The following is a 22,855-nucleotide window of genomic DNA, read 5'->3' as shown; positions in this document are numbered from 1 at the left end:
CTTTTCACCGGCGATTGCTCTTGCGTTCGGCAGAATTGCGCACTTATTCAGTGTAGCCCTCTACAAGGCAACGGTATTCCTTTATTTTACTTATAGGTCTATAATATTTTGTCATCTTATTACAGTGTATGTTCATTATTTATGTGTATAAAACGTTCATACTCAGCAAGTATACCCCGTGACTGGGTAGGTCTATACAACTCAAATAGGCCTTGTAAAAGTTAAACTAATCTAAACTAATTTATAGCAATACAAAACAAGAGGAGCAATCCTCAATTCATCTCGGGGTCATTTCATGTGTTGTGCTTATATCCTGATATGTTACTTGACACACTTTTAAAATAAGCATAATATCGCACCAAGCAGATTATTAGAGATCCCACTTTATTAAATCATGTAAGTGTAGCCTACAATCATGGCTGAAAACTGTTGGCTCGATATTTTTGGGCGGTGGACCACTCTTTACAGCAATTCATTACTACATTGTATGGTGGATATGGTGAGTACAAACTGCAGCTGTAAGACATGTGAATCTAATAAAATGGCCAGCGAATGTACGTTTCTAATTAATTGACTGGTGAGTGTAGGCTAATTTACAAGACCAAAACTCATAAACTTGCCTTTTGACCTCCTTCCGTTTCATTAAAAAAAAATGAAACAACCAACCTTTATACTAAGTTGAAAATGATGTTATAAATGAAAGCACAATTACGACAATCCACCAAAGCCGTCTCCGTAGGGGGCGCGCTTGCCCTAGCCGTTATTTATAGGCGACGTTTCTTGGAAACAAGAAGTAGAAACGTTTCCGGGTGCTACCTGTGGAAAATTAATTCCCTGGCAAATGTTGGATACCTACTTAAATCCAATGTTTTCTCTGTAGTAACCGAAGATCTGCATTTATATTATGGGTGTGTATACATGGACGCGTAGTTGATCACAAATGTTTAAGATTTTTTTGCTCGCCTTTTTTATGAAGTCAGCGAGCTAGTGTATTTAGCCATCTAGCTAGCTGTCATACAGCACTTAGCTAGCTGGCTAGCTAGGTATCTAGATAACTATATACGCTAGCTAGCTAAACTCCTTGGCATCGCTGAACTGAACTTTTCGTTTTGAAGCTAGCTAGCTAGGTGGCTAATGTAGTGTTAGCTAAAAAGACGCCAACAGATTTGTTATCAATGTCGTCTTGTGGTAAATTAGCCGAATAACATCAGCCAGCCAACTAGCATAACTAGCTAGCTAGCTAATGTGTTCTGGGACCAACCTTATGCTTTTCTGATACAGCAGTAGCAATGAGCTCGACTTGCCCTGGACTATACTGTGGGAGGACGCTCATAAATGGCTCAACTGAGGGAGATTGTGGGGTAAGAGTCACTAAGACAATATCTCAGAGATTGTATGTCGATAGGGACTGTTCATTAGTGTTGAAACGTGTTGTTTGGGTTTAGAGATATTCAGAGATGATGGACCCTGGTCCAAATTACGACAACTAACTGTGCTCCTACTTAGCATTATCTAGCAGATTTTAACTAACTTCTGAGGTGTACAGTGGTTCCCAGGGGCCTTATGACATTTCCATGTCTGATGATCAACCCCTGCAAGGCATATGAGATCAAAACGTTCAAGACTGTATTCCTCATTTCAAAAGTGGTTTCTTGGTTTGTCCACTGACTGTTAATGCCTCAAGCCTTTTCAGGAAGATTTTCCTTCTTGTAATATTCCACCATGTGAGTGTTGATTCAGAAAAATGTTAGTCATTAGCATCTCCTAAACTTTTAAATAAAAGGTTTGCCCTCGTGGGGAAAGGACAAATCTGGAGAAAATCTGCAAGAGATGTGAGGGATCTCCAGAGCTCTATGACTGGCTTTACTTGGGCTTCATGGCAATGCTTCCCCTGGTCCTGCACTGGTTTTTCATTGAATGGTATTCTGGGAAAAAAAGGTAAATCCACTCTTCCTTGAGAATGTATCATTAGTACAACAATCATAATTCCAGAAAATAGTCTGTAACTTATTAATGCGTGTTGTTAATATGGAGAAAATTAACGTTTAAGTCAAAAGTCAAATGTGTGATGATTTACATGGTTTTGGTCTCATGTAGTTCGAGCGCCCTGTTCCAGCACATCACAGCCCTGTTTGAGTGCAGCGCTGCAGCTGTTGTCACACTGATAGTGAATGATCCGGTGGGGGAGCTGAAAATCCGCTCCTGCCACGTTCAGATGCTGTCCGACTGGTACACAATGCTCTACAACCCAAGTCCCGACTATGTCACCACACTGCACTGCACCCAGGAGGCTGTGTTTCCTCTGTGAGTGTAGATTATGGAAAAAATGGTGCAGAAGCAACACTTTTGTTGAGCTTCACAAAGGGGTTTAAAATTGAGTGCTGAGCTTCGATTGAGACATTTGGCAAATTTGATGTTGACTGTTGCGTTTGACTCTTTTCTGTAGGTACACCATGGTTCTGATCTATTATGCTTTCTGCTTACTCTTCATGATGCTACTACGGCCTCTGCTTGTGAAAAAAATAGCATGTGGTCTGGGGAAGACTGACCGCTTCAAAAGCATCTATGCTGCTCTCTATTTCTTCCCAATTCTAACTGTTCTGCAAGCAGTGGGAGGAGGCCTTCTCTGTGAGTGTCCCCATAGACTTCCTATCCTCAAACCTTGTTTCTCAAGGGCCAGTACTAGCTGATGTTACACCCAGTCTTTAGCAGTCAGGTGTGAAGACATGAGAGCCTTAACCAAAACACTAGGTCAGAACCTGACCATTACTATGTGTTCTATTGTGGCCCGTAGTTGAACTAATTAAGTCATTGCATAAACTGGACCAGGTTTTGACTTAAGGGTCACAGTCAAGTATCAGGGCCATAGACCATATTTCTGACAACTTATGTTCTAGAGGGCTACAGCAATGCACATTCTGTTTTATATTTAATTTAATTTTGTAATCAACTGATAATAAATCGGGTGTGCTGGAGCAGGGGAAAAAATACTGTCGTAGATTAAATCTCTGAGCATTTGAGTATTTAAATTTTTTTGTTTGTTTGTTTCAACATTTTTCTTTTTCCTAAATTAGATTATGCTTTCCCCTACATTATTTTGGTGTTGTCCCTGGTTACGTTGGCAGTGTACATGTCAGCTTCAGAGATACAGGTAAGCCAAGTACATGCCTACAGTTACATAATTTGCTAATAATGTTCCTGCTCTTCCCTTCTGTGTGTTGGGGACCTTACATTTGTATCACAAATCTCATGTTTCCACTGTGTTCTCTCCTTACAGACATTTAAGAACATTGTAGCCAAGAAGAAGAGGATGGTGGTACTTTTCAGCCATTGGCTCCTCCACGCCTACGGCATTGTCTCAATCTCCCGATTGGATAAGCTGAGCCAGGATTTGCCGCTATTGGCACTTGTACCTGGGCCTGCGCTCTTCTATTTGCTCACAGCCAGGTTCACAGAGCCCAACAGGATTTTGTCAGAAGGTGGAAATGGACACTAATGGGTCAGTCCAGTGCCCTTTACTGCAGGCTGTATCTTATCTTTACAGAAATTCAGTTACTACCGTTGTACCTGGTAGTGACTTAATTTCATAACACCAATGACATGAACCCTGAAGAGCCTTACCAAAACACTTGGTCAGAACCTCCTCATTATGGTCTGTCCTCATAGACTCAGTGAAGTCCTTTGTGAACATCTCCTTCATCTATTAAGGTGGGAGGCAGGCTTGTATTTTATGTTTAGACTGAAGAATATCTATAATCTAATGAAGTGTACATTTTTGGCTAAATGCTACAGCCTGTGCATCTACTGTTTTTCCAAATTATTCTCTATTTGCGGTATTGATCAGTGCATATTAAGTGGATGGTACATTCTTATTTTTGAGGTTCTGTGTTCATGGAGTGGTATTAATGGATGTGTTGTCTCTTCTTCCTGTAAAGAGAAATCTTGCACTAATTGCAGCTGGTCTGTAAACTGTGCTTGACTAGTTATTTATCTTTTCATATAAGATGTAACTTCACTGTGCCAAACACTCAGCTGTATGTCCTTGAGTGATACATGCCTGTACTGGTTCAACAACACTTAACACTTAAAGGTAAACCTGCTTTAGAAGTCTTACCAAGATGTGACTTTATCAGATAGTAATGTTGCTGCTGATATATACTTAATGCATTGAGAGCATGATTATATACATAGTATATTACCTCTCTCTTTGTAATATGTTATTTTAAGTTGAGAAATAAATGTTTTGAGAATCTTATGCATGTATATTTAAAATAATTTACATTCAGAAGTTACTGTTGGATGAGGAATATTGGAAAATTCATTGTTCTGGTAATAGTGAAATACAGATTAATAAAAATCCCATTAATATGTAATTTGTGTTAACACATTGGGGTAATATACAACTAATTCATGTTTTAATAAAATAATGCAGCAAATTTGTTTGTATATCTGTTATAAAATCTGATATACTTTGAGGTAGTCAATTGTGGGCATGTTTCTCGTTCAGTTACCCAGAAATCCTAGGTATCCTCGCTGATTCCAATGACTTGTCTGATTCTGCACTACGTGCCTCTGTTTTATATAATGGCACACAGCTACGGCACTAATGTTAGAACTTAACGAGCTGGTCCCCATTCTAATGGCTGGACTTCTTTATGGGCATTTCTATTGAGGTTTAGTGTTCTCCCAAAGGGAGCTCATGGCTGCTAGCTCCTTCTCCACTCGGCTGTTGATCTCCCCGATTTGGTGCATCCTCGTACGAATCATGACCATAAATCCATGCATGCCTTCAAGGACCTTTTTGTCTCTCTCTGTAGATTCCTAAAAGCAATACTCAAGTTAACATTTCATACAAAATACTAAAATAATATGCATGCAACGGTACGAAAGTTATTATGCAAATATGCTATTGTGGAACTACAATTATTCAAAGACCAACTAATTTCTTTGACCATTCTGGTATTTGGCTTGTGTTCTAGGCCTTTACCTCAGTAACCAGTTTATCTATGACCCAGTCCTCCATCAGACTCCCTGGAGGAAGATGTAACATATGTAAATGATGAACTTGATTAATGTAGACAACAAACTGGTTCTGTATTACCCACATCAAAGCCAGTTTAGAGTAGAACAAAGAAATACTATAGACTCACTACACAGAGCCTGCACTTCTTGCTGCATCCAGGTCATCTCTTGCGTATATTTTTCCTTGTCTTTCTTTGCATTTGAGATTTCCTCCTTCAATTGCTCGATACACTACAAACAGAAACCATGGCACAGGTTGGTTGAACACATCCACAAAGGCTGCCTACCATGTCCTGCAGCTCTACTGATTTAGTACATATTTGCATGGTCAATTCTAAAGTAGAGGGGCAGTTCACTCACTAGATGTAGACGACTGTTTTCCATGTTAACTTGTTCCAGCATCAGCCCATTCTCATAGATGCTTTTCTCTGTGGCACTGATCTCTGCTGCCTGATTGGCCAGCGTCTCCCTGTGCTTGGCCCGTAAGGCCTCCAGCTCTTGCTTTATCTCCACCTATGCAGGTGGACATGTTCTAAATGCTATACAGTAGATAGCAAGAAAGGTAATGTTGCTGTTTGCTGAATGGGGAATAGTGTGCATTACCTTTGATCCAAGGAGGGTTGCAGTCTGTTCTTTGACCTCCTGAATTGAAATTTCCAGATTATTTTTTCTGCTGTTTAATTCTAATAAGAATTAAAATTGAGAAGTAAAATAAAGCATCCAATTATTAATAGAGATGATGTTCAACAAGCATGAAGCTAAGACAGATAGAAGGCTTAGTTCTTTGTCCCATTTACATTTCAAATGAAGTTCTAAGGTATAGGAGCAGAGTGACAGTGGTGTCTGTACCAGTTGTTTGTTTTTGGAGTGTCTGATGCCTGGTATGGTGTGTCTCATACTGAGTCTCAACCTGCTGCAGCACAGACCTTTTGGCCTTGAGTGTCTCTTCTTCATCTAGTCGAGCTTGAGTAATCAATTCAGCATCCATCTTTTGGAATCCCATTAAATGAATGTTTTGTTTAGTAGCAGTGTTTTATTTTCTATCGTACAATGTGTATTAATTTTTTTAGTGTATTGGATCTCTGTCTTACAGTGAGCTGAAGTATTTCAGCTTGGTAGTCAGTTTCCATCTGCCTGCATTCTTCTTCAGCACTTGTGACTTTGTTTGTGAGATGCTCAATTAAAGAGCTCATAGCTACATGATCTTGGAGTTTCTTCTCCTATAAATATAGGAAACGACTTTAGGGATCAAATCTATATCAAGGGGTTTTGGAGTGATTCATTGGGCTGTCTAACCTCTTCTTGTAGCTTTCTGTGTCTTGTCTTCATTAGTGCAATCATAGAGCTGAGTTCTCCCACACGATGTTTGTGCTGATCTTTGAGGCTCTCCAGAGACTGAGACAGTTCATCCCTTTTGACCTCAAACACTACCCTAAGCCCAGAACATGCATGTGTTAGGAAGATGTGAATAACCTGAATCTTCATTACATTAGTGAAGTTGAGATGTAAGCAGCCTACACCTGCCTGCTCATCCTCTCTTTGGACAACTGTCCCTCAAGCTCCTCCACATTCTTCTGAAACATCTCAGTACTGACTCTAAGAGCAACAATAAAAAATAGATACATTGTGTGCAAGACATATTTGGTTACAGTAGTTACTGTTATTGCAGTCATCTGATATTATGCTTGTTTTATTACACATCATTACACATCCCTTTTCTTTTTGGATTAATATCCGTAAGTAATTGAATTATACATATTGGTTTCTTGAAGCTGTTTCATCTGCTCCTCCATCTCCTTGACTTCAAGATTATACTTGGCAATGGAAGCAATGCGCTCCTCAAGTCTTTGCTTAGACTTTGATAATCTGAAGGGATTAAAAAAAAGTTTAGTAGAGTGGAATATGATTTAAGTTAAAGGGAACACGCAGGGAGAGAAGACAGGGAGAGAAGAAGTAGGTTGACGGTGATGCAGAAAACAGGAAATGGGAAGGTACTGTCTTGATAGCTTGCGCTGCTCCTCCAGGGCTTCATCTTCCCTTCTCCTCTGAACACAAAAGGTACTTGACAACTTGGTAATGGACTCTAGATGATCACTGTTTACCTTCCGTCCCTCCTCTATCTCAGTTTCCAACTGAAAGACAAAACATAAAAAAACATATTTTAGGATTTCCTGCATTAAGATAACTGATCTATGACCTTTTTTTGTGTGTTCCCCCAATCCCCCAATGATCATGACTTTAAGAATGAGGCAGATTTGATCTTGTTCAGGGAGAATTTACTCGTATGGGATTACAACTAAAGTCTGATTTGGACAGAGTGCTCAGTGTAAGAATTTTTCAATCTGTAATTAAATTCAACTGTGTTGGTTAAAATGAACTAAAACCATCTATTATTGACTACTCTCATAATGCTGCTAAAATGAAAACTATGTATTAATTTGCTAGGAGGTACAGAAATTTTGACATGGCTAGTATTTCTTAAGCTTGTTTGCTGAGACTGTGGCTTCCAGTAGGAGTGAGTGAACTACAGCACATGCAAGGGCATGGCTCTGCTAAAGGTCAATGCTGTACGACCTGCCTTTGAAGGCGTGTTTTCCAAAAGCTTGATATGATGACAGCTCAGCAGGAGCTGCCTGAGGCAGAAAATCAATGCCATAAATCTAACATCTAAGATATGAGATTCAGAGCTTTGATCCCTTCCAATTTATGAGTGTTTTAATGGTGGAGACAAGCAAATGGCTTTATGACATGAGAGTTACGCAGAACGTTTTTCACCTCTGGAATTTTCTCTCGAACGGCTTTAATTTTTTGTTGAAATGTCTTTCTCACATCTTGCAGTTCTTTTTCATAGAGCTCTCTGTTGATGACAAAAAAAATTATAAAAACTTATTGTTAATCATTATTAACCATTATTAACCATTATAAAAATGAAATAGCAAGAAACTGAAGGCAAAAAAAAATGGATCTGAACAATGAAGCCTACCTTTTCCTTGCTATCTCCTCTGACTTTTTGCACTTATGTTCATGCTCCTCGTGGCATTTCAGCTGGGATGCGGTCAACCTGGTTATGTTTTTCTCCAACTTGGAGATACGCTAAATCACATACAACATTAGTTATGCATCACACTTTAAACTTGACAAACAACCCCCTGATAAGTGTATACACTTATGTTCTTCTCAGCAGTACAAAGATGTGCCCAAGATTCAAGTGTCCTAGAACTAAGATTATGACATTTTCCTTCCAGGGCTTTTAGTCATTAAGAATGCAGCTGGGTTTGTTTTCACCGGAAAGGCAGAGCAAGTGTGTCCTTTTTTCTCCTGTTGCTATTCAGTGTATGAGTTCGTTGGCAGTCTGCATAGTGGGATAGAGCTTTGAGCACAATAAGTTAGCCATGCTACATGACCAGTAGTTTGAACACACAACAGCAAACTACACTCACTCTTACGCTCACTGTGTGTAGGGAAGATTATGAATGCAAAAGAACAAATATAATATATTGTGGTTGTGATATTAAATAAACAAACCCACAGACAAATGATGTTTTGGTTGAAGAAAGCAAACTTGCAATAGTTTTACAAAAAATTGTTAGAACATGTTTATGTTTTGCTCACAAAACACTCACAAAAACCTGGTCATTCTGACTGGTAGCTCAGTGGCTAAGGTACTTGACTTGTAATTGGAAGGTTCCTGGGTCAAGACCAACCACTACCAAGTTGCCCCTGAGCAAGGCCCTTAACCCTCAACTTGTACTTAATCATAATTGTAAGGTTTTTTTTGGATAAAAGTGTTAGCTAAATGCCTTAAAAAAAATAAAATAAATTAGTCATTTGCTAGCTGGCTGCTGACAAGGCAGATAATGCTCTGGCCACTGGCTGAGAGAATAGAATAGAGAACAGGAGAAATACAGTGCCGTGTGTACAGAAATGGACAGTGACAATTTTGGTTGTTTTGCCTCTGTACACAAGTACACTGGACTGAAAATTAAACACTGGTTAAGTGTTCACTTTAATAATGAGCCTTACAATCATAGTAATTCAATTCCTTGCTCTTATTTGATATATGTTGAGTTCAGCTGCTTAGTTAACTGTTAAAAAAGAATTAATACACTAGTAAGCTTGGAAACAACAACTCTTCATATCGGGAGGTAACTGAGAACCAGAGTACTTTTTATGAAGAAAAGATATTGAACAGATCAAGAACACTATAGAGTATGTCAGCATAAATGTTTCATAGACTACCATGAATAGAAGAATATGTCCTATGAGCATGACCTATGAGCGTTTACCACTAGATGCAAAACCCTTGAGTACCCTTTAGTAGAAAGGCCAGGTTAGTCCGCTAAAATGTAAAAACCCTACCTATATCTGGGATGGAAAAAAGTCTCATGTACAGATGGTACAGATGAACCTGTACCAGAGGACAGGAGAAAAAAATAAACTGTTTATGATTCAAGCATGATGGCGTGGGCCCAAGATGAATGAATGCAGCAACACAATGGATTCTGAGGTGTAACTGCTCAGATTCAATCAAATGCCTCAAAACTCATTGTCTCATTGTGCTAGCAGTATGGTGATTGTAGAGGAGCAGGATAATGTTTGAAACATCTAAAGCCATTCTTATTTCAGGGCCCAAATTTGTAGCTGTGTGAATGTCTTATCATCCTAGCCGTTGTTTCTTTTCAAATCCAGTGTCCTGAAGTTAACAAAAACAACAAAAATTGCCTTTACAGTTATTTACCAAGTAAGTTATGCAAAAAGTGCAGGAACCCAGATTTGGCCACATTGAGATGTGGTGCAGGATACTCTTATGATTGCCTGTCAGGGAATTTCATCACCCACTTACTTTCGAAAGGTCTTTGACTTGCTCATCTTTATTGATGAGCACTGCAGAAATCACATTCAGCCCTCTGCACATGCTGGTGTCTGTCTTCTTCTGTTGCTGAATGCTGTTCATGGTTTCCTTAATCTACAAAATGAAAACCTCCACATAATCTAAATCTTTTCTTACTGAAAGAAAGAACAAATGTTGATAACTCTGGGATACCTCTGCCTCCAGCATATTCTTTCTCTCTGCAAATTTAATCCTCTCCTTGACCATGTCTTCTCCTAGATCTTTTCTGGCTGTGCCCATCTGAGTGATCTTCTCTTTTATGAACTGTATCTCATTCAGAGCCTCATTCAGTGCAATCTGCCTATTGGCTCTGTCTGAAAGCTGGACGTTGAGCTGTGCGATGACATCAGCATGCTTGCTCTTCAGTAGGTCTCGATCTTGTCTAGAACAATAGTCCTTACAGGTCAGTGACAAAAAAACTGTGAAAGGACCAAAAAAAGGCCTGTGAGACCTTCCAGGCCTGTGACACTTGGCAGATGGTGTAATGAAAACGCTCTCTTCACATTTTACGACATCATGTTTAGAGTGGTGAGGTAAAATGTTTTATGTCTAACCATGCAGGCTAATCGATTGCGCTTGTCTGCCACCTCAATGTTTCCCACTCAGTAGAACTTACGTGAGAACAGTGTTCTGTTCCTCCAAGAGTTTCCGTTTTTTGTCTATGAACTCTATCTCCTGCTCAGTGGATTCGATTTCCATCTGAAGCTGATTCAGCTGAGCAGCGCTAGCCGCTCTGGCGGCTGCCACACCAGCTAGAACCCAACAAAATCAGTTGAGATTCATGTCATTTGTTTGAGTAGGTCAGTTTGATACATAAAGAAATAGGTTATACTAGGTGTACCTAGGCAGGCATTTGTGGTGTCCTGTAATTATTTGTTTGATGGAGGCGAATCAGCCTAAGTTTAGCCTACCTGACACTTCACTCATGATGTCGTCACGCTGGCGTAAGACTTGATGACGGAGCTTGCTTGTTTCGATTGTTTCCGCCTCGAGTTCTTCATGAGCAGCCATTCTTGATGCCTCCTAAACATTATTAGACATTAGATAAGGCGCCAATTTCCATGGCTCTGTTTGAAATAGCCTACAACATGCTGTATACTGCATACTGCATTCAGTATATACTGTACTGTACAGTATATACTCTACTGGACACTGGTCCTCATAGTAGTATCCTGTATGCAATTAACACAAACAATACTACAAGGTCACATGAACCTATGAAAGCCCACTTGGGAATGATTTTCTGCCACCATTGCATGTTGGAATGCAGTATACCATTGAGTACACTGACTGCAGTAGATAGCTCTGGTTGCGTACTGGAATATTTGGCGGAAAGTAGTACGTCATTCAGGTATTTTTCATGTATTGGAAAAAATGTATACTTGTCATTTACTGCATACGGCATACTGATTTGGGGACCAATCAGTACCAAGTACCAAGAATGGACAAACAAAAAATGCCAACTCAGAGTACTTACTGCAATTTATTATGTGAGTTTTCAGTTTCAAGTTCAAAATGACAATGAAAAGAAATCCAACTAGCTACTAAATGTTGCCAACGTTATTCCAAGCATACGAGACAAGTCAGAGGCTATTTATTCATGTTTATAAATGGACAAACATTTACACACTAGCACAATACATATTAATTGAGGCTAACTAAATGACTGAGGTAACCACAATTGCACTAACGAATGTTTCAACGATCGGATTATTAACATTATTCGATGCAACCAATCTGAAAATGTGACGAGTTACCAATTCTTTAATAGCTTCCGCTATTTCGCTCAGGTGATAACTTGCTTCTTGACTGAATGGCACCCCCTTTTCTCTCAGCTGTTTATCTGGCAAGTATCAAGAAAAGAAGTTGTAAGCCTACGCAAGTCAAATTATATCGTAAATTAAAATGTTGACCGAGCGCTGTCACTATCAGCCCTGGTCACGCTCTAAAACTCGCGTGAGCGACAAACTAAGTCTACTTTTGTTTTATGGATGGTTAACTGAGCTTTTTTTCTTACCTACTTGGGCTAGACGTTCCAATGCAATATTAACACCAGGAAAGTCTGGTACTAAGCAAGTAGCCATGGTTGTAAAAAAAAAAAAAAAAAAAAAAAGACGTTAATGTTCACAAGTGTCTCTAGGTTCGAAACCCGTGCCTAGGCAAAATTGAGTTTATGCCTGAGCTTGGGCAATAGTACACAGAGCCCATCTGTGTACTATGTTGGCATAGCAACCTTGTCGTGAGTATAGCTGAGCGAAATGATCAAAATAAGTCTTTTACAACACCTCTTGAGTGCAATATTTTTTGACCTCATGTCTGCTTGCGGGAGTAATTTACACGTTTAATCGTATGCCAAGACTGCACTAAACGCAGCACACGCATATATTGGCTACACACGCAACGTTGTATTCATATGATATTTTGCCTACACAGACACATCTGGCGCTGAGTAGATGGTCCCAACCTTTTTTGATTAGTCAGTCGTAGTGTTAATGCTGAGAAAAACCTAAATATATGGGACGTCTGCCTTTATACAACATGACTTCTGCTTTATGGTTTCAACAAAACAGAACAAAAATTAATCTGTATTTCTACCTGCTTCGAAAAATGTTCTGTACATTTTGCTGTGATAAGATGTATCTATATATATCACAGTGCTTATTTGTGTTGTAATTCCAACGCACTTTTGCAATACGTTAATTTAATATTGTATGATTACATTTCAGCTTTAAGGGGCGTGGAGGCTTAAATAACGTAATTATATAACGTTATGTAATGTAATACTATTTATAAAAGCTATTTATACCAGACACTGTGTAGTTGTTGAGGATTATGAGGTTCAAATATTGGCCTCCCATGTAGAGAGACTGTCATATAGACATGACCATGAGAGGGCACTCTTGGTCCATTATCTGTATTAAACAGTGCAACACACTGCAGAAGCAATTAGACTGCCTTCCAGCTGCAGGGTTCCTATTGATTTTCTTACAATGGCATCCAGGAAACATCATGTACCCTATGTTTTCTATCCACCCTCTCCTCAAAATATGTGCACGTTCACTCTCAAATTGCTCCGGAAAAGCAACTCACTTCTGTTCTGTTCTACTCAGCTGTGTTAGAGTGTATGAATTTATAACCTTGAATCATATAGGTGAACAAACAACAATTAAACAGAGCATTTGTTAAGACATATGATTTATCCAGGGTAATTGTTTCATGCTTATTAAACTGCTGAGATGACAACTGTGTTTCATACAGGCAGGTGCCATTGTTTGTCTCTCAGCATGATGCAAAATTGATCTCACACTTAAGAGTATGTGTGACCTTTTTAGTCCTTGTGGTTTGATTACAGGACCAGTGGAAATCTGTCTTAAAAATGACAACGCTATTCTAAAAATCAAGTAGAATAAATTATTTTTTCATCTATATCTTTTGCACACTTGGCACTGCAGTAGTGCAGAATGGCAAGGGGAACAGTCCAAGCAGAGGGGTTTTAATTGGGCACACCAGACGGGCTCTGGGCTGGTGTAGGCAGCTGAGTGAAAGGCGAACCACACTCTGAGCTGAGCCTCTGACGGCTGCTGTTATCTGTCTGCCCACTCTTCACTGAGGCCTCTCAGGAAAGCTACCGTACAGAGAGGGTGTAAGGATCACTGAAGTCTCAGCAAAGCACTCTGAAAATGAGACAGAGCCACACAATGCTTTCTGTCTGAAAGAACACACCACTTCTTTTTGTAGCTGCCCTTTTCAAGACAGCCCTCTGCCTGACTGTTTTTTTTTCTTGCTAGGTGTGTGTGGACTGGGTTCAGAGTTTCAGTGACCGCTAGCCTATTTCCCCTTGCTCATATTACAGCTATTGGCTGCTGCTGCTCGCGTTGGGCTGCGTGACGATAAGCTCCTAACCTAACTTTCTCCCTTGCCTTGTTTACCAGGGTGAGCACACTCCAGCTCATAACCCGGAGGAGGATCTGGTGTCGCGTGTCCCATTGACCTGTGCTGTTTAGTCGGCCAGACCGTGGGGAGCGAAGCAGATACGGTGTTGTTTAAGCACCTGGCACGACGTTACTGCGAGCTAAAGTTTCAGATCTGGCGGCTAAGATCTGAAGTCAAGCGGTGACACGAGCTTTTACATGTCATAGGGTCTAAGGTTTCTCATTTTGGAAGAAGCCATTTTGGTTCTGATTGGAAGTTCGTTTCATGACATATGATCTGATTTAGGTTGAGGCAGCACATGGTCTAAATGGAGAGTAATTTTTGCAGTCCGTTTGCAAATATTGCTGGTTTTGTCATGCACCCAAACATATAATAGTGACCAATCTATCCACTGAATATTGCAAATTAAAATGATTATAATTTGTTTGATTAGCATGTGGAGATTAGTTAAGGACTGTAATGTTTAATGCCATTTAAATTGTTTTGTGTTGTGGTAAATTATTTTGAGGAGCAGGAAGACAGAAACCTCATAATTACCCGAATGTGTACATTGATGAGTTCATGTTGTTGGCTGCTTATTCTTGCCTCTGGACCTCTGGCTATACATTTGATGAGTCAGCAGACCTACTAAATCCTATAATAGGGTCGTCGCCACGTTGTACCTTTGGGTGTACCACAATATACAAACATATCAGAATGTGTGAACTCATATCATTCGCTCTGTATTGCCATTGCTGATCTCGGCGAATGTTTTGCATCACCTATGCCGTGTGTCCACCCCGTGCTGGAAATGAATAAAAACCGCTTGCGACACGGGCGAGTCGTGGTACGCAGAGAGCTGGCGCCACAGCCCCTATGCCGCTTCAGAGGAGAAATGGCATATCGCCGTGGCAGCGTTCGGTGGGCCGAGTGAATGTCTCTCGAAAGCAATCGCTTTGCCTCGAGCCCTTCAAGTGGTTTCAACGTAATGGGAATGGGTTACAGGGACACATGAGGCATGGGTGTAGAGTATTGATTACGAAAGCGCAGCGCCATTTTCCCCCCACACATAGATGTGAGCTAAGTAGGGCATAGGGAAGCGTATTAAAGCTGTACGTCATTCTTAATTCAATTATCACATGTCATATTTGCATTTCTGTCATATTAGATGTGTAAAGGAGATTAGATTGTATTATCAACATAAATATTGGTGAGGTTAGTCTCTATATTGTCCACAGAGCCTTACTAGGACTGCGAGCACAATCACACATGCATTTAGAGGGTAATACAGAATAATTTCTTCTGTCGTACCAGCCATGATAGTTTCACAACTCCTTAGATCCACATTCATTTATTTCTCTTTCACAAATACAAATGCATTTGGAAGCTTTTGTATAAAAGCCTTTGGTTTGTTTACCTTTAAGGTACAGGATAAAACACAAAACACTTGTGCATTGTATTGCATCATGATACCCATCTTGTTACAGTATGTCTGCCAGTATCCAGTATTGTTTAACAGTGCAGATTGCTACAAACATGTTTTGTACCTGTGCATTCAGTATTTCTCACTGAGCAAAATAATTGCCGTGAAGCTGTGTTTCGAAGACAAGCCTCCTGATCTGGTTGAGGTTTGATCATGATGGTCTTTTGTGCATGGAGAGACAGGAAGTGACATGAAAGCGCCCATGCATCTGCTTCTAACTTATACTCTGATCAGTGGGCTGCATACATGGCATTCTGGGGGAACAGTGCCATATGCGGGGCCTGTTCCTCTCCTTGCTACCCGAGACTCTCCGCTGTAAACCGTGGTCACCAGACAGGGGCCCTGCATCTCGCATCAGATCTGCTGCGCATTTGATTCTCTGCTTAGCCTCTTAGCAGGAGAGGGGTCTGCATAATACATGATGTGAGAATATATCCTGTGCTCTAGTTAAAGGTGGCTTCCTAGCTGGGGAGGCATGTGGATCATAGGTGGCGGGGGCTGGTGGGGGTGGATGATGGAGGTCACTTACATGAAAGAGTGATTAACAATAGCAGAGCAAGCCAGTAAATGAGACAGATATAGATTGTGTGAATGAGTGAGAGACGTGTTCAGGCTTCTAGGCATTTAAGCTGACCATTCACAGAGCTAAGGATGGAAAATGCGTTTTGGAGGGAGCCATTTCTGAATTCTAATCAGTGGTTGAGAGAAGCCTTCCCCTTGCCTCATGCTGGTGATTTCCAGGCACCAGAGGTAATACATCACCCCGTTTCTTGCTTGAGTGGCGGAGCATTTGTAAAAGCTTTCATTCAACAGGCTGCCTGGTTCTGTCCACCCCCCCCCCCCCCCACCTCTGCGGCTCACCTTTAAAGCCCACCAAAGCTCTGGATCCCCACCCCAATACCCCCATAGGACTGGCTTCCAGCACTGTGATTTATACCAGAAAATCACAACTCAATTTCCTCCTTAACGAGTTTGTTTGTGGGTACCCCTGTTTTTTTTTAGTGAACAGAGCTGAGATTTATGTCGGGCCTCATGGCGAGCAGTCGCTAATGCTGATGGAAGGACATTTGGGGTTCTGCCAGCTGGGCGTAACGCCTGACTCTGAACTGTATAAGCACTGGTCCAGTCAAGAGGCTTTGTCACCTCTTACGGCAGGAACATGGATACCTCGCTCCCTTGAGGAGTGGTATAGTTCTGCCTCAAGGTTTTCTTGCACACATCTGCTTTTCCTCGTCGCTTCTGAAGCTGTTTGGGTGTTGCCTATTGCTGGATGGGCTGTTGCCACGTGTCGAGTATCTGTTGCTGCTGCTCCATTTTCAGTGTAATTAGTGTGGTGGGCCACTAAAAAATCTGCTTGGATTGATTTTTTAATTCAGATAGCGGGTGACAGAGAATAAGCAGCTTGACAATGGCCCAATGACTCATAAGACGGAGCACAGGCCATAATGGATGTCTTCCACTCGGCAGGGGTAAGACTGAAAGCCTGTTAAGAGCAGACACTGGTGCTGAGAAGGATAACTGGACCACCAGGAGTGAACTGTCAGGCAAATCGAGCTCAGGAGCCCAGCAGTATCGGTTGTGCCAAATCGGATCATGTTCATGTTTACCTGCTTCAATGGCCAACTATGCAGATGCTGTGTGATTGCGCTCATAGCTTTGCAACACTAGTGTCTAGCCAAAGAGACAGTGAGGGAGAGAGATAGAGAGTGAGTAAGGCTTTGTAAGACACATGAAATCCTTGGCCGTCTGCTAAGATATTGCTGACAGACATAGCATTATTAGATTTGAATCTCATGCATTAAATGAGCAGTTTAGCTCAATCTGACTACTACACAGTGTATTCCTGAATGTGGTTCAGTTTTTTTTAGACTTAGAAGAAACATTGAATGGAGCTTAGTATGGGAATGGTTATATATAATTTTTAACAAATGACCAAAACAACCTGATACTCTTACAATGTTACCACAAACTAGTTCCTTAATTTTAGGAGTTCTGTGTGGGTATCTGTTGTTTTCAAACTTTGATTAAAAGCTTGCATGAAAGAAAGGCTGTGTCCCCGCACACTACAGCACATGTGGAAGTGAGGGTCAGATCTGTCTATGTATCTTTTGAGATTAAGCGAGTCTGTTTTTGGGGCTTTCATAAATGCCCCCCCTAGCTCGGCCGGAAGAATGGCACCATTTGCTCTTGTGCTTATGGAGCAAGAGTTTATTGGATTTCTCTCTGACAAGGTCCCACAGTAGCACAGGCCTTTTGATTTCGTGCTTCTTCTTGAGAGAGCAGCTGCAGATTGCATGAGTAAAAGTACTGGGAGGCATGCATGCACCGATAAACACACTCTGCCTTAGGCTGCAGGAAAATCTTTGCACGTCCATACTTAGGACCATAGTAGGTCAGAATGGTGTCCCGTATGTTAACTACCAGTGAGGGTTTCCCCGACCCTCAGAGAACCAACGTGCCACTGTCATAAGATTATGTCAACTCGTGTTATATTCAGTGATGTAATATTCATTCAGCATGCGCGCATCCAGTAATACATAAACTCTAGCACCAAAACCTGGATGATAACGAATTATCCTCTTTCTTCACCCTGCAACAATCGTATTCTTGCAGTTACATTGCTGCAAACTGATGCTTTGACATTCATATCTCTCTCTCTCACCGTCTCTCTCTTTTGTTCTCTTTCTCTAGCTCTCTCTGTGTCTCTTTCTTGCTAACGATAGAACCAGATACACACTAGAGATCTATTTTACTCAGTTGAACACAGTGGCTCTGTTTAGTCACAGATAATGACCTTATTTACCAAAGTACTCAGGGTGCAGGTGAGATTTCGATTTATCTCCTCTGCTGAATCTGAAACTCCTAAAGGTGGCAGAACTTTCACATATGCAGAATCTGATTTCAGTGCCACAGTGCAGAAATCTTAGAAGAAATACCCGTATGATTGATACGGAAAATATATATAAGCACAGTAGACATATGGTTGGTTGTATGGTGTATTTATATACATTTTATATGCTGATAATCAGCTATTGTCTTCATTAGCTGTGCAAGCAAAGTTTATAAGTATATCAGCATTAAATACATATTAATGAATATTTTATGTGGAGGTGACGGATGGCATTACATATTAATCAAGTTTAAACTTTTAATTATACTTTTAATTAATCAAGTTTATAAAACCTAAAATAGCATTCTGAGTTGAGTATAGGAGTCATAGGAAATGAGTACCAGAGTGTGTACAATGAGTATACGACCACAATCGAGCACTAGAAATGCTGCCGATGGTAACCTAACCCTAGTCACACTTGTCTGTTTTGAATTCAAGCATAGCCATGTCTGACATGTTGGACTGAAGATGTGTCCTTGACTGTGGCTAATAAAAGCACCTCCCCAGCCACTGAGTCTTGTGTCATGAATGAGCTTACCACCAGAGGGCAGAAGTACATCAGCAAAATGGATCTGTCTGGGCCTTTGCATGTTTATTAGTTTTTGGCAAACTTGGCTCGAGGAGGCTGGTGAGGTGAGGTTGTGCACGCTGTGATCCAACTCAACTATGGAGGGAGATCTCCTCAAGTGGATCTGCAGACAATTAACTCTCCTGGATACAACCCTTGCACTCAAACTGTCATTGGCCGTAGTAATCATTTAGCCTTGGGGATAATGCTGGGTTGAACACCACATTGGGTTGAATGCTCACGTGTAATACACCATGTAGCTCACACTGAATGTGTTTGAAAGAAAAGTAGCTTGTATGCATTATGATTTTAGGAATAGTTTGTCAGTTCAGATGTGGATATGTTCATTTTCTGATTCAGAAAAATGACAGGAATATCAGAACTGGTTGCTGTCTGCTGGGGGGTTGTAGTAGAGCCAGTTACCAAAATCCATGCACAACCACATTAGGGACAGACACTAAGCCTCACCCCTCCTAAACAAACTAGAACACAGTGGACATGTCATTTAAATAAAGCCTCTTTCAGTAAGTTCTGTGCATTTCATTATCTAAGTGTAACATTTTAACAGTCTTATAGACAGTTGTTCTAAATCAAATTTTCAAGCTTAGCTGCTGCCAAGAAAAAGGCAGCTTAATTCCTGCTTTTGATTCACCAACCTTACTGAAGCCATCCTCCACTGAGAACAAAGACTGATCCTATTGACTGTTTCACTTCAAACCCAGGAAGCAGATGTTATTGACTAAATGTTATCGAAAAGAAAAAAAAAGTAAACACATGAAAGATGTAATTTTAGACACAATTGTTTTGCGGCTTATTATTCTAAATAAGGCAGCAAGTTGCACTGTAGGGGATAAAGTTTGGGACTATTTATAGAACCAGGGATATGTTCTGCATACAATATATTGTATAGCACCCTTTCTAATGCAGGAAGACGGGGGGAGGGGTAGTTGCTATGGATTTCTGTTGCCTCTGCCTAATGCTGCATGCGATACTCCGTATAATAGCTACTGCCTTGACCCCCTGTCCAGGGTTTTAAAGCACATTACACTAAGGCTGCAAAACGGTCACATTGCTTGGACACAAGCATCCTCCAGAGAAATGTCACGCTCTTGACATGATAGCTGGTTTGCTGTTTATGGTCTGTGCCAACATTTCAAAGCACATACTTTTTCACAATTTACATTTTCAAAGCACCCCCATCAAATTTGGAGAGAGGTTTGCTGCTTGGGTGGAAGCGTTGTCATGAAGTGCGACATCTGTGGGTGGTTTTGTTTGCGATGCGTGGGCTCCAGAAATGCTGCTACAGTACTTTTTTGGTGTTCATAATATTGATGCTACCAGACTTATTCATTTCATCTTCTGTGATGGAGGTAAATGGAAGACCCAATCATTGGGTTAACACTGCACAGCTGTGAACATGAACGTAAGCCATTTTATATGGCGCAAATCACATTCAGATATCTCCAAATACCCCATTAAAACAGAGAGGTGTGTGCTAGTATTGACAGATGCTTGAGATTCAGCACTAGGGCAGCATGGAATGATTCATTAGTAGAAACCATGCTCCGGCCTTGCTTATAAAGCAGTGTGTTTGGAATCCCAGAGTATTTGTGAGTTTGAATCTTTGTTTGACTTGGCTTTTGCTTATTTTAGTACTTTGCAAGATACTATATTGCGATTATATTGTTCCATGCTGTGATCAGCTGTGTTGTTACATACTTCAGTTGCAATAAGCCTTATTATACAGCAATGCATTAGTGCATCACTGATGTGACATTGTTAGGTTGGCCTGCATTATACTGATTAAAATGGCTTTTACTGGTTTTTGGTTTGATTGTGTGAATGCTCTGATTCATCAAAGCACCCACAGTATACTCATTTAGGACATCTAAGATTGGTCAGGATGCTTATCAAACAGAATAAAGAAAAAACTGTAATTAGTTAAAGGGCTCATTTGCATGTTATAGCCTTCTGTGATAACAGAACTACAAATACCAATGTTGCACTAATGAACGTTCTACAGCCGTCCCTTAGACCTGAGTTCTTCTGTGGGATATTACTGCATGCTGGAACACCTCCAAATGGGAGGGGCAATGCTCCAAATGGGTGGGCCATAACACTGAATGGAAGAGGTGACGCACCAAATAAGTGGGCCATAACTCAGAAATGGAGGGCTATTGATATTATTCTAGGAATGAATATGTTTAAATTATGTTTTAATAATTAGCTTGTGTGCATTTAATACATGGAGTAAACTTGCAGAGCATAAAATCTATTTTTTATTTATAAAATAAAAAACATGTAGTTAAAATGGGCTAGATGTGTGTTTGAGCCACATCATAGTCTGAGTGTGTTTTGAAATTAACTCTTAATTCTGCTAGTGTTTTTATATCCAAACCTGCAGGTTCTCAACATGGATTCATTCATTTTCAGCCAATATGAAGTGCAATCAGATGTTTCTAGGTCTCAAGTGTAAGGGATAGTGATAGAGATATTTGCTTCTATTCTCATGTGATTTTCAGAAACAATCAATTGTTTTTTATATTACGTTATTACTTTTATCATTTTAGTCAATAAATGTATTCTCATCATTATGTTTGCTATGACTGTTATGACTATTAACTTTAGGCTCATCTAACCATATAACTTTCATTTTTCTACCTTCCAGGTGTGCAGAAAGCTGTCCTTTTCATTAAGGTCACAATAAAGAATAAAAATAGTTAATTTATTTTATTTCTTTTTGTTTTACTTCAAGAAAAATACAATGTGTTTACCTGTTTTATATTTGCTGTATATAAAACAGTTTACAATTAAAGGTCAATATTTCATAGCATTGGTAATAGGTAAGGCACAGAGTTGAGCTTATTTGCATACATTTGTATGTAGTAACAAAGTATTTACAAAATGGCAATCCCATTTGGAGTTAAGGCCAACATGCGCCTCCCATTTTGGAGTTGGCCCAGCCTTCAGGAATGCACAGTTGGGGGTGCTTTGTATGCTTTAGGATTCTGCTTTTTGCTCAGTGCTGCCCCTGGAAGCAGAGAGAGAGAAAAAAACAGTTACTGCATTGCTGATTATTTGCACCAAAAAAAGTTGTGACAGGATGAAAAAGAGCCTAAAAAGAACAAGAACAAGAGATTTTTTTTACAGCCCATTTGTAAGGTTTACATCTGGGATTAGACAATACATCATATATAGAAAGCATGGTCACTTATTGTATGTCTTGACAGACTGTCTGGGGGTAAGGCTGAAATCTTGAAGTCTACTACCAAACTCTGTTTTACCTACTGTGAGTGTGCCCTGATGTTGTCTTGCTGTGACAATATGTCAAGGTCATGGGTTCAGTTCCCTCAGAAATACACTATTCATCTGCCAAATTCTGTAAATGTAACGTAAAAGCACATATCCTGCTTTGAAAATTCAACATGCTCAGGAAAACTGGGAATTTTCCATTTGACATGATTATAAGGCAAGCCCAGTAGTAGCTGCTCTATGAATCAGGATGTGTGTGAGGGTGCTGATTGTGAATGAGCATCGATGCCATGCCCCTTTTTCAGTCTGCACTCCTTGGCCTTTGCCTGGGTGTCTAAGGCCTGAGACCTGCCCTGGGATAACAGCAAAGGGCTCTGAACCTAGGCCACCAGCCATGCATACCCAATTGGTAATGTGGCGAGGTTTCTGTCACGGAGCACCTGGACAGGTGGTGCCATCCTGTCACTCTAAAGAAGACAGGCACTGACGGGCCCTTAGAACAGCTCTTAGTCTAATTACAGGAGGTAGGCATGTGCATGTGTGTGTGTGTGTGTATGTGTGTGTGTGTGTGTGTGTGTGTGTGTGTGTGTGTGTGTGTGTGTGTGTGTGTGTCTCAGGGGTGTATCACTACTTACTGCTGAATGTGTTAGAGGGCTAAGGTGCATAGTGATGGTTTCTCTCCTGTGAGTGTGGAATATTCAATTAATTTATTTTTATAACATCCGTGAGACACTGCAAAGTGGGAAATGTCACTCCCACCCTGGTGTTATGGCTTTAACACTGCCAACCCCAGTATGTGGAGCTATTCATGCAGTAACTGAAGAGAGAGAGCAAAAG

At 40.5% G+C, this 22,855-nt stretch overlaps 2 protein-coding genes across 7 annotated transcripts; one reads left to right on the top strand and one right to left on the bottom strand.

Moving 5' to 3' along the window:
- The first annotated feature begins 22 nt into the window (after positions 1 to 22).
- jkamp (jnk1/mapk8 associated membrane protein) lies at positions 23 to 4,255 on the top strand. 3 transcript variants are annotated; one of them, XM_081721482.1, is made up of 7 exons: positions 23 to 73; positions 1,282 to 1,361; positions 1,784 to 1,938; positions 2,098 to 2,304; positions 2,447 to 2,628; positions 3,075 to 3,151; positions 3,278 to 4,255. In XM_081721482.1, the coding sequence occupies exons 2-7, from the start codon at positions 1,290 to 1,292 to the stop codon at positions 3,494 to 3,496; spliced, it is 912 nt and encodes a 303-aa protein (XP_081577608.1). In that variant the 5' UTR covers positions 23 to 73; positions 1,282 to 1,289; the 3' UTR covers positions 3,497 to 4,255. The 3 variants fall into 3 exon arrangements, with proteins under 3 accessions (XP_081577608.1, XP_081577610.1, XP_026855629.1); XM_081721484.1 differs by lacking the exon at positions 23 to 73 and adding an exon at positions 146 to 499; XM_026999828.3 differs by lacking the exon at positions 23 to 73 and adding an exon at positions 757 to 908.
- Positions 4,256 to 4,591: 336 nt separating this feature from the next.
- Positions 4,592 to 12,089, bottom strand: ccdc175 (coiled-coil domain containing 175). 4 transcript variants are annotated; one of them, XM_081721480.1, is made up of 19 exons: positions 11,931 to 12,089; positions 11,671 to 11,756; positions 10,825 to 10,936; positions 10,530 to 10,665; positions 10,067 to 10,295; positions 9,866 to 9,988; positions 8,006 to 8,115; positions 7,798 to 7,879; positions 7,018 to 7,154; positions 6,778 to 6,888; positions 6,547 to 6,618; positions 6,319 to 6,454; positions 6,114 to 6,242; positions 5,872 to 6,010; positions 5,626 to 5,705; positions 5,383 to 5,535; positions 5,151 to 5,253; positions 4,988 to 5,031; positions 4,592 to 4,821 (listed from the first exon to the last, which is right to left on the bottom strand). In XM_081721480.1, the coding sequence occupies exons 1-19, from the start codon at positions 11,995 to 11,997 to the stop codon at positions 4,666 to 4,668; spliced, it is 2,205 nt and encodes a 734-aa protein (XP_081577606.1). In that variant the 5' UTR covers positions 11,998 to 12,089; the 3' UTR covers positions 4,592 to 4,665. The 4 variants fall into 4 exon arrangements, 3 of the variants coding, with proteins under 3 accessions (XP_081577606.1, XP_081577607.1, XP_035389048.2); XM_081721481.1 differs by having other exon boundaries at positions 11,935 to 12,000; XM_035533155.2 differs by lacking the exon at positions 11,671 to 11,756 and having other exon boundaries at positions 11,931 to 12,065.
- Between the last annotated feature and the right edge of the window lie 10,766 nt (positions 12,090 to 22,855).

Source organism: Electrophorus electricus, chromosome 10, assembly GCF_041902795.1.
Source record: "Electrophorus electricus isolate QZ-2024a chromosome 10, ASM4190279v1, whole genome shotgun sequence".
NCBI classification, from domain to species: domain Eukaryota; kingdom Metazoa; phylum Chordata; class Actinopteri; order Gymnotiformes; family Gymnotidae; genus Electrophorus; species Electrophorus electricus.
Note: the sequence above shows the minus strand (reverse complement) of the source record. Positions and strands in the feature narration are given on the sequence as shown.

What these genes read in the sequence shown, in the direction of transcription:
- jkamp (XM_026999828.3), top strand. An exon ending in AGTGGGAGGAGGCCTTCTCT is followed by an intron (nt 2,629 to 3,074) that starts GTGAGTGTCCCC and finishes TTCCTAAATTAG; the next exon opens with ATTATGCTTTCCCCTACATT. An exon ending in TGTCAGCTTCAGAGATACAG is followed by an intron (nt 3,152 to 3,277) that starts GTAAGCCAAGTA and finishes CTCTCCTTACAG; the next exon opens with ACATTTAAGAACATTGTAGC.
- ccdc175 (XM_081721480.1), bottom strand. Translation starts at nt 11,997, where the DNA reads ATGGCTACTTGCTTAGTACCAGACTTTCCTGGTGTTAATATTGCATTG. An exon ending in CTGAAATACTTCAGCTCACT is followed by an intron (nt 6,011 to 6,113) that starts GTAAGACAGAGA and finishes GGATTCCAAAAG; the next exon opens with ATGGATGCTGAATTGATTAC. An exon ending in AGAAGTGCAGGCTCTGTGTA is followed by an intron (nt 5,032 to 5,150) that starts GTGAGTCTATAG and finishes ATCTTCCTCCAG; the next exon opens with GGAGTCTGATGGAGGACTGG.